The 11964-nt window shown below is 36.0% G+C and overlaps 1 protein-coding gene across 25 annotated transcripts in view; it reads right to left on the bottom strand.

Annotated features, from left to right (window-relative positions):
• Positions 1-4336: 4336 nt before the first annotated feature.
• The window catches only part of celf2 (cugbp, Elav-like family member 2), a 182173-nt gene continuing 174545 nt past the window's right edge, over positions 4337-11964 (bottom strand). For 24 of the 25 annotated variants that reach the window (XM_051107446.1, XM_051107440.1, XM_051107444.1 and 21 more), the window contains one exon: positions 4337-11082. In XM_051107446.1, coding sequence (XP_050963403.1) covers positions 10955-11082 — 128 coding nt within the window. In that variant the 3' untranslated portion in view covers positions 4337-10954. The remainder of the gene's footprint in view (positions 11083-11964) is intronic. The other variant, XM_051107442.1, reaches the window with a different exon arrangement.

Genomic DNA, 11964 nt, shown 5'->3' with positions numbered 1-11964 from the left:
TATTTTTTAGAGTGTTTGCTCATCTGCAATACGTCTATAGGATGTTTCCTATCAGATGTGAAATAGACGTCTATTAGATGTCTTTAAGATGTTTATGATTAAGAATGCATGTAAAACTGACATCTTACAGATGTCTGTCAGATGTCTGTACACAGCAGATGCTTTCCAGATCAAGTGCTCTTTAACAGACATCTTGCAGACGTACGTGTGCTATCTGGGATGTGTGCTATTTGGGAACTGATGTCACATGGACTATTTTATTGATATCCTTACCACCTTTCTGGGCCTTGAATGTGTCAGTTGCGTTGCTGTCTATGCAGGGTCAGAAAGCTCTTGGATTTCATTAAACATATCTTAATTTGTGTGATGAATAAAGGTCTTAAAGGTTTGGAACAACATGAGGTTGAGTAATTAATGACAGAATTTTCATTTTTGGGTGAACTATCCCTTTAAAACACTCATGTTAGTGTGTAATTACTCAAGTAAGTACTGAGGAATATTAATTAACACTAACTTACAATAAGGATAGTGTTTGGTTTAGGTTGGTTGCTAAAAATCAAGCATTTTTTACGGTTTACTAAGTACATGTAATGTGTAACAAGTACACTATAAAATAGTGAATCTATATAAAGTGTCACCTTAAACAGTTTTTTGTGGCTGTGTGTATAGATTTGTAGAATCATATAGTATTATATCAGCGTTTTCATACTTCATGAGCAAGTAATGCACAATCCATAATTTTGAAATCATTTCATGGACTATTTGTTACTGCAGTACTTACTGTACGTTAGAAAAATCCAGCGATGAAGTCATTGTCTCCAAATGTCTTCTCATTGGTTGTGTGTTGCGCTTGTATTGTTTGCTTTTGTATTACATGTAGTTACTTTAAGCTTAAAGTTAGGAAGGTAATGCCTCTTATAATACTTTGATATGCACTGCGGTAGTGAATGAACTGATATGCCTATGCCAAAGCATTAGGGTGAGACCAAGATACATTAACGAACACAAATGGTATGCTAAGTTCTACATCCCTGTTATAACCATCACAGAATTTATAATGGATTAATTGGTAATGAAGGGAATTGTACTGGTTTTAATAGCAATTGTAATGATACCTGTGGGTCTCTACTGGTAATTTGTCACCTTCTATTGGTGGCTTGTTAAAACCTCTAAATCCTAATGGAATCTCAAAACACAGCAGGAAATCATTTTTTAATGGTTTTAATGATTAATGGTTTGTAATGTTTGTTATGGTATTTAGAGTGGAAATCATTAGATTTTTTTTCAGCAGGGTTTGTAATACAGTCACAAAGTTGTTCCCTGAAAACCATTAAACACTTTAAGTGTATATAGGCCTATAATACCAGATTATGAGACGATATGACCATGTGACCTTGTACAAATGCACTTGCACTGGGTGACCACTAAAGGGCAGCAAACACTGTGTGTTGAAAATGTTTATTTTCATTCGCTATATTAATTTTTTAAAAGAAACCGTGGTACTAACACATTCATATAACACCATATACATCATGGGAGTGTTTTGTTCTCTCCTTGCTTTAGTTGCTTTAAAAATATTCACTTTAAATACCTGCCCTATTATAATGAATGTGCAGTAACCATTTAACCACAGTTTTACTACAGATTCGATGGTTAAACTATGGTTAGTGTTGCAAAACCATGGTAAACATGTGACAAGCATGGTTTAACTACAAAAAACATGTTTTTTGGTTTTATTTGTAGTAAAACTACGGGTAATTTTCGTAAGGGTGTCACCTCACGGATGTTTTACTTCCTTTGAACGTATGATTTTAGGAATATGTTCATAATTGATGAGGCGGAATTCACCCTCAAACACCTTAAAAATGATCAGCTGTTTCCTCCCCTGGTGAAAAAACCAGCATATGCTGGTAGGTATGTTTTGATGCTGGTTTAAGCTGGTCCTTTGCTGGATTATGCTGGTCCTTAGCTGGTTTATGCTGGTCCTTTGTTGGTCCATGCTGGTCCTTGACCAGCAACATGACCAGCAAAAACCAACAAAGGACCAGCTTAAACCAGCATCAAAACTTACCTAACCAGCATTCCAGCATCAAAACAATACCTACCAGCATATGCTGGTTTTTTCACCAGGGTCACTGCTTTGAAAATTACATTCTGGCACATTAGTAAGCTATTATATATAATTTCCGCCATTCCTTGTTACCTTGTTTTATCACTTCAGCGGTACTTTAAATGTAAACAAACACCATCCATCCGTTGCATATTCCGTAAGTTTTGTGCGTGTTTGTGTGTTACTAATATATTTCACTTTATCTTAACTAGAATGTAGACCATATAGTTGAATTATGTATAACGTAAAACGCTTCTTTCAAGTTAGTTTAGTCTTACCTGCAGCCATATGCTCAAGATTGGTCAGATCCATTTTCCCCCTCTCCTTTCTCCATAAAAGACACTCTTTCTTTAGCTCAGAGCCAGAGCAAAGTCTTTTGTACCTGTCTGATGCGATGCTTCTGTGTTCCCGCAGCAGATGTCTTTGATAAAGTTTTCTGATTTCGTATATAGCCTTAAGTTCAGTTTTCACACACAGTGACACAAACCCTCTTAGTTCTGTTTTTCTGAAGTGAATCTGATGTAACATGTTTTGACAGCGTCATATCTGAAAACACACCAACATGGAACTTTGAAGGATAACTATTGTGACTCACACTTTTATGCTTTGTACCTTTGGTAAAGTAAAAAAAAAAAGAAAAAGTTTGTCCTAAGATGTGTGTTTGTGGTAAAATATTCCTGCAACAAAAACCTCTTCATTTCTTTAACAAGAGCAAAATGCTATCCTGTTTTTTTCTCAATAGAACCACAGGTTTTGGTAGAGTCTTGTAATTAAAGGGACAGTGCACCCAAAAATACAAATTTTGCTATCAAATCTGCACCTCACACAAAAGATATGAAATATGACTATTTTTATGTCCCGTTTGGAGTCTGACAGTTGAAGTCCCCATCCATATTTTTTGCAAAAATGGTGCATTCTGCAAAATATCTCCTTTTGTGTTTGAGGAAAGCATATCGTACACATTTCAAGTGACATGAGGGTGAAAAAATGATGACAGAATATTTATTGTTGTGTGCACTATCCCTTCTGCGTGATTAGGCGAAAAAAACCAAGCGCTAAATCCCTGGCACCTGCTCTAACTGGAGTTTCCAAAGCACTGGAACACTTAAGTCTCATTTGTAATGCTTTATAATGGTAGTAAATTGATTTGGGACTCTCTGGTATCTCTGTAGGGATGCAGTGGACACATGGACAGCACATAGTGGATAGGGACACAGACAGAAGGACAGACGGGGGCCTCGCCCAGAGCAGCGGTACAGTACAGAACAGTGTGACCTATTAATTACGTTACATTTGAAATCAAAAATGGGTCAGTTTTTAAAAATAAGTAACAATTCAGGTTCTCAAAAGGCCGGGGCCTCGCAGAGGGGTGTTTGATAAACGGCTGTCCATCTACTGTTACAGCAAGTTGGGCTGCACAGAAATATACATATATAAATCTGTATGTATATTTACCATGTTTGGTGATGAGACTGAAATTAATCGCAACGTAAATAAACGAAAGAAGGGAACCAAATAACCAAGAAACAATCCGACAAACGGTACAGAAAAAAGTGAGAAGGGAGATAGAAGAGAGACGTGAAACACCGGAGGGTTGCGTGAACATTTGTACAACATCGGACAGGTACTGGAACACCACGCCACAGAGAAAGAGACGAGTATTAGGAAAAATGGTTTAATATCGGAGACAGAGGCAAAAAACTGCATCACACAAGAACATACATTTACAAAAATAAGTCTGACTGTTCCAGCTACACAGTTAGGTTAACAGCAAAGACAGAGAAACCAGAAAAATCTAAACAGCTAAAAGCAAAGTCCTCAAATTACTTTTATCTTGTTTGTCAAACTAATACATTTATCCACTGAAGGTGACTAAATACTTCTAAATCGTCTAATCGTCTTTATCATGGTGACTGCACAATACTTAACTAAATGAAACTTACCGCTGTTGTAAAGACTCTTTGTAAAGACAAACGGCATTACGTATTTATAAGCCAAAAGGAAAACTCCTCGACCCTCTTTCCGAGAAAAGGAAACGAACGAAAGGAAAAAGGGAAAGCAAATATTGATGTGAAGAATAAAGAAGAGGAGGCTAAAGATACCAAGCCAAAGTTCTTCTAGAAAATCTTTATATCAAAACCTATCGTTCTGGACGCCAACTAGAAATCAAACTCGGGAACCAGTCGCTGTCGGCCCCTGGCTGGGGCCGCGCAGCCTGTCGGATAGTTTTTTTTTTTTTTTTTTCCTTTAATTGCCAGTATAAAAAGTTCCACTGGTACAAAAGGCATAAGTACAATCAGTGATAGAAATAGGAAAGCCTGCTTTTTTTTGTACTTTTTAAATTCCCATCCAATGACAGATTTTCAAAGTGTTGTCAAACAAACATGTATCACGCTTACATAATCCACTGAAATGCATTGACTTTGGCTTTTCTCAAGACAATACTTAAAACTATTTAAATCTTTTTAGAATCAAACGAAATGATATTAATCTACAGACGACAAGCTTTTGTTACGGCACGTTAGATAAACACATACATTTCCAAAAAACTTGACATAAGCCAAAATGCAAAGAAACTACACATCTTTTTTTCTTTAAAATACACTTGTTAAATAGCACTTAAGAGAAAGAAAGAAACAAAAGAAACAACAAACATTTCAGATGCGTGTGGTGCAAAAACCCCTGAGTGAAGAGTCTCAGCGAGAACTCCTGTGAGTTTGTGCTTTACTAAACATCTAACAAAGGTGTGTGTGAAATTGCGCTGGCCGTGAAAGCTTACCCTGTTTGTCTGAAGTTGATTGTGATGAAGTGCGCTAAATGAAATAGAACGCTAACTACCGATATTTCAGAAGCCCCCATACGGCACTGTGCTGAGGTAAAAACACTTACGCCGAACTACGGTTCGTTACAGAGTGTCCAACGAATCAAATGAGGTCAAACAAAGATGCATTCGTGAAAAATTTAGCATGAATATAATTCCTTATGTGCCACATAAAACAAATTTTCAACAACTTTCTGGGCGGGTTAAGCAGAGTCGTCAATTTTAATACTGCGCGTTTTAACGCTGTGCTAGTGCGCATGTGCTTTTGTGTTTGTGCTAGTGGTTATACGATTTGGCAAAGAGAACAGTATATCATAAACTGACCGACTCGACATCCCAATACGAAACTTGCTTATTAAGGGGTAAATTATAGAAAAACATTTCCATTTTTGGGCCTCTTTCATGAAAGAGAAGTAGAACGTATTTTTGTATAAACCATTCGTATTTTATCGTGCGCAGGTAACAGTTCAGTTTGTTTTCAAGAAAAGATATTAGATGTGCATGTTTTTTTTGCGAACAACGTACACAAATTCTTTCTGCGTGTGCGACAATTTATGTGAGAATGGTCGTAGGTTCAATTCACGCTAAGTTTTTAAGAAAATAAATTTATTGACTTTTTTGCGAATAACGTACACAAATTTTTTCGGTGTGTGCGTGACAGTTTACGTAAAAATGGTCTTAAGTTACAATTCACGCAATTCAAGTCTTTAAGAAATTACATTTTATATACGTTTTTTTTCGAACAAAACACGCAAATGCTTTTGGTGTGTGCGTGACAGTTTACGTACGAATGGTCTTAAGTTACAATTCTCACAAATTAAGTTTTAGAAAAGACATTTTAGTTATGTTTTTTTGTGAACAACATACACAAATTCTTTTGCTGTGTTTGCGTCAGTTTACGTAAGAATGGTCTTAGGTTACAATTCACGCAATTCATGTTTTTAAGTAAAGATATTTGATTTGCATGATTTTTTGCAAACATCTAAAAAAAATATTTTGGCGTATGTGACAGTTTATGTAAAAATGGTCTTACGTTACAATTCACGCAATTCAAATCTTCAAGCAAAGACATTTGATTTATGTTTTTTGCGGACAACGTACACAAATTCGTTCTGCGTGTGTGCGACAGTTTACGTAAGAATGGCTGTAGGTTACAATTCATGCAATTTACCAAGTCTAACAAAAGACATTTGATTTACATGTGTTTTTGCGAACAATGTACACACCCTTTCGACGTGTGTGCAACAGTTTACGTAAGAATGGTCTTAGATTACAATTCACGCAATTCAAGTCTTTAAGAAAGGACGTTTAATTTACATGTTTTTTTACGAACAACATCAAATTTTGCGTATGTTACAGTTTACGTAAGAATGGTGTTAAGTTACAATTCACGCAATTCAAGTCTTTAAGAAATGACATTTGATTTACATGTTTTTTTACGGACAACGCACGCAAATTCTTTCTGCGTGTGCGACAGTTTACGTAAGAATGGTGTTAAGTTACAATTCTATTCTCGCAATTCAAGTCTCGTGCACAAATTTACTTAAAACAGTTACATGTAGTTCAAGCGAGAATGATTTATATGACAATTTATGGACAAGTGGTTTACGTATGATATGGAAATTTGTTCGCTTACGCACAATTTAAGAAAACATTTACAAACAGTTTACACAAATTTACAGAAATTTGTTCTGCTCGTACGAAAAATTAAACAAGAATGGTTACACACGATTTACGCAAATTTGTTCTTGTTTCATGAATGAGTCCCGTTGTTTTTCAACTGGCACAAAGTTTGGCAGATCCAGTTTTGGCTAAAGATTAAAGATATATAACGTAGACGAACAGACAACACATCTGTACGCAGTCACACGAAACACACACACAACCTTGGCACACATTTTAAATGTGCAGCAATGTATTCCAGCCCATTAATACTGATTGACGTGTTAAGGCAACGGCAGAGCTTGGGTATAAAATAGTGCTATAGAGTGAAGTAAACTGGTTTTGAGGGGGCTGCCTGTAAACTACGTTTGTAAACAAGATTTTTACGGGCCGTTCGAACGATGTGTAAACGTTTACAGCAAAGTGCTACAGGCGCTAGCGAACACTGCGGATCACGCTGAACTACTTTGGCATCAGGACAGAGTTTTGGTTGTCCTACGAACGTAAAATAGTCCTGATAAAGGCAGCAGAAAGCGAGACTAAACAGTAGAGAAACAGATCGTGTGGCTGGCCCTGTATTATAGAATGATGGTCAAAAGTTCAACGCCTGATTCACAATTCACATAAATACGTCAATATTTTGTCCCATCAAACTGACAAACATGATGTATCAGATGAACCTTTCAAATTTGGGCCTTCTGTGGTGCAAATGTGTGAGTGTGTGTGTGTATAAGGAGAACTGCTGAGACTCAAGCTCAGGGGCTCACATACACACACCGTCAAAGAAAAGAGGGTTGTGAGGTCAACCTTTAGCACAGGTGTGTGTATGCGTGCATGTGTGTGTGTATGTGCTTACCTGTGAATGTATGCGTGTGTGTGTGTGTGTGTGTGCTTGTGAGAGCGATAATGACACATGGGCACTTTTTACATCTTTACAAATAAAGAAAAAGAAAGCAAAAACATGAACAGTTTCAGGCAACAAGACCACAGAAGAGCAAGTTAACAACCTTTTTTAAATCTATATCTTTAAATATGAGGGTTCCATACAAAACACTTACGTAATAAAATACCCATGTTATCAAATAATTTCACAAGTAAAACACTGAAGCTGTAGGCAGGATGTACCGTCAGAATTTGGCACTAAATTCCACTCATCTTGTTTTTTCTTTATAAGAAAAAAAAAAATCACATTTTGCTGAACAACATAACACATCTAAATATTGTTTCCCACAATAGAAATAAAATAATATAATGACATAGATGCTTCACAAGCCGACACTGTAACTTTTAAGAATTTTATATAGCTAATTACCCAACAAGAAATTTAGCAAAGAGGGACTCCTATTAAAAAAAAAGAAAGAAAAAAACAAAAAAAGAACAAAAAACAAGGAAAAAAACAAACAAACAAAACAAAAGTAGTAGTAATAGTACTTATGAAAGGCTTTGTCTATTGTTCAAGTAAATTGATTTTTAGTCTTCTCTTTAAAAACATGAGACAAATAAGACTGTTAGACTTGATGAAACCACGACTTTATCCACGAAAAGCACCGACGGGACCGCGGGTTACACAAACTCTGTTTTTTTTTCCTCTATACATTTAAACAGTATAAAATATAGGTCATTTCATGTGCATTTAAACCACGGATTGTCTAACTGTAAGTCAGTTCAGCAAAAGGTGTGACACGTAGGTAGCATTTCCCCCCCAAACAGGGCAATCTTGTGTGTGTGTGTGTGTGTGTGTGTGTGTATGTGTGTGTTTTTTAATACCTTTACTACTCTAGAAAAAAGTGGTTTTATATAGACTTTAATGAGAAATCAAGCCACTTAAAATGGCCTTATCAAAAAACTTTACACTGCCTGAAAAATGTAAAAACCACGAGCAAGCTCTGAGAGATTCTAATATCGATCAGACAGCTTTTTTTTATTTTTTATTAAAACTGCGTGGAAGTAGTCTATTCGTTTAGAAACCAGCGTGGGTTTCTTACGGCAGGCCTCAAATTAAGAGTATCGCCGACAGTAAGTCCCAACGCCAATCCCTGTATTGAACGTTCAAGTTTACTTTAAATGAATGAAAAACAAAAAAAAAAAACAACGTAAAGAGAGAGAGAGAGAAACAATCGGACAAATAAAAAAGAACAAACAAAAGTCAAACGCAAATATTCGTAATTGTTTTGCCACAGGATTTTTTTTTTTTTTTTTTTTTCTTTTTTGTCTGTTTTCTTAAAATGATGCTCTGGTTATGTTAGTAAATATACTCTGTCTCTAGAGTGTGAATGCAGCGTTTTCACATTATTATTATTGTGTTTTTTTGTTTTTTTTTTTGTCTTTCCTCCCTTCCTTCCCTCCCTCGCTCCCTCCCTCACCAGTTAATCTAAACAAACAAAAAACAAAACAAAACAAACCAAAAAAAAAAAAAAAAAAAAAAAAAAGGTCAAAATGAGGTCACATGCGAAAACTTTCCAAAAAGATCAGGCTAAAGTACAAAGATCAGTAAAGGAGACCAGATTATGAGCAGGAGAACTCAGAAAGACATCAGAAACAATGACGGGACGATGAGACTTTTTTTTTTGTACGCCACGTAGACATGCTAGGCAAACGATGAGCATAGAGTCATGGAGATGAGTTCTAGGGAAGAAAACGGGAGAGGAGAGTTACACACACAGCTCCGGCACACAACTAACATCATTAAACCATGAGAACAACAAACGAACAAACAAAACAAACGAACAAACAAACAACAGCAGCAGTGCTATTAACCAGCGTTTCACCAACATCACATTAGCATTTTTTTTTTCGTACAGTACACAAATTTTGAATAAATTGGCAACATGTACACGTGAATGAGGCACTCGCTCACACAGAGAATACGAACACACACTCGATCTCCTCCATAGAGACATACACCCAAAAGTATCCATCCTGGTCCGATCTCCCGATCCGAGACCGCTGATGGATCGCCGTTTGGGAGAAACTATTCTTTTTTTTTTTTTTGGAGAGTACGAACAAAAACCAAACGAAATGAAACGAAAAAGAGAGATTTTACTTATGAAGTGCCACTACTTATGACGAAAGAGAGAAGAGGAAGAGAGAGTCGAGACAGATATGATGGGGACGTGACGGATGGGATTGTGGGAAATGGCGAGAGGGAAGGTGAGAGAGAGAAAGAAAGAAAGAAAGAAAGAAAAAGAGGGGTTTTGTACGTGATTCTGTGTTCTCGTCACACAGCGTGTGGTTTAAGAAGACTACCGGACGAGGCTCAGGATAGAGAGAGCACGACTTTCCAAACCCAATAACTTAAACGATAATAAATAAAGTCCTTTACTTCAGAGGCAGTAGAAATTTTGTATAAAAATAGAACTGCATTTTTTTACAAATAAAATTTACAGGCCTGTGGCTTTCTGTAATTTAAGTTTTTTTTCTTTCGATAAACATCAAGTTTTCAGTTCCCCGCCCTTCCACATAGAACCTAGAATGCTTTATTCTTTTTAACCATCGACAGATCAAAATCTTTTTTTTAATGCTCTACACAAATTCTGTTGGACAAAGACCACAATCATCTGACGCATAAAATTCGGACTCATTTTTTTTCTTCAAAAAAAACAAAAAAACAAACATAAACGAAAATAACAACAATAACGAAAAACCCTTACTGACAGAAAATGACGGAAAAAAAAAAACTAAAAAAAAAAAAAAAGAAATTCACTGAACATTTGACGGCAAGTATTTGTTGAGGAAGCTGTTTAGGCAGTTGTTGCCGTTGACTACAGAGAGGCCACAGCGGGTTTAACCCTTTCCTCTCTAGTGCCAGTGGGCCAAGGGTTCGAAGGAGCAGCAAAGCCCTGAACCGACACCAGAGGCCAAAGGGCAAAGGTTAATGTGCATATTGGTGCTTTAATCATATCGGAACCTTCTCTACTTGTCCTTACAAGCCTCAGGTTCACAAAGAGAAACAAATAATACTTTATACATCGTTTCTTTCTGCTGTTGTTATCATCATAGAATGAAATAGCCATTGTATAAATATTTACTTTAAAAAGAAAAAAAAAAAAACTCAAATAGTTTACACATGACTTAAACGAAAAAAAAATAGTTGACAAATAAAAGCTGTTCATCCATCGCAAGTCATACAAAAAATGGCGGAAATGGAAGCGTTCATGTGAAAAAAAAAGACAAAATAATACTGTTATTAATTTAAAAAAAAAAGCTGAAAAGAATGTTATGGGAGAGTGGCTCCCTCTGGTGGTCAAAGGGTGAAACTCCCCCTCGTGCACCCCCTCCCCCCAGAGTCCCAGTTTGGTAACCGTGGCAGCAGTGGGGACTTACCCTAGCAGTGTAACATGAGAGAGGCCCTAGTGCTAAGATCAGTACGGTTTGCTGTCGTTCTTCGAGCGCTTGAGCTGGACTTTGAGACGCTTCATGCCGATCTGAAACCCGTTCATCGCCTGAATGGCGGCCTGCGCTGACACAGGATTGTCATAACTGACGAAACCTGTGATAATGGAAAAGGAGAGAGGAACACACACAATGTCTTTCGATTGTAATCGAGTCATGTTTGGCAGCAAAACAACTGCTCCAATAAATTAAATGACAGTATGAAATACAACATAAAATTTAATTTAAAAATGAAAAACTGTATTACAGACTAAGCAAGAAAGGCCTCATAAACGCATTTTTATGAAAAACTAATTTGCGAAACAACTTAAATGTAAATTAGCGCAGTCAAATCGATTAATTGCAATTAATCGCATCCAAAATAAAAGTTTGTGTTTACATTATATACGTGTATGTACTGTATATATAAATACAAACACATACATGTATATATTATACACACACATGTATTACGTAAACACAAACTTTTATTTTGGATGCGATTGATTAATCGCGATTAATCGTTTTGATTATAATATTAAAAATATATTATAAATATTTATAATATATAGCAAAATAGTCATTATTATTTATTATTGTTAAAAATATAATGTTTGATGTAGTCTAATGACTAGTTTAATGTTAAATTGAATATGTCTACATACTGTAAGTTATAACCGAATAACCGTTTACGTGTAAATTCTGTTTTCATTTGCATAAGTGTTTCTATGTCAGTTCATACCGAAGCACTTGAGATTTGTCTGTTTGTCAATAAAGACTTAAATGTAAAGGCTGTCAAATTTCAGGACAGTCAAATCGATTAATTGCGATTAATCGCATCCAATAAAACTTTGTTTTTACATAATATACTGTATGTGTGTACTGTATATATAAATACACACACATGCATGTATATATTATACACTGTACACACACAACTATTACGTAAACATAAACTTTTATTTTGGATGCGATTGATTAATCGCGATTAATCGTTTTG

Source organism: Labeo rohita, chromosome 4, assembly GCF_022985175.1.
Source record: "Labeo rohita strain BAU-BD-2019 chromosome 4, IGBB_LRoh.1.0, whole genome shotgun sequence".
Classification (NCBI taxonomy): Eukaryota; Metazoa; Chordata; class Actinopteri; order Cypriniformes; family Cyprinidae; genus Labeo; species Labeo rohita.
This window is presented reverse-complemented; position numbering and strand designations above follow the sequence as displayed.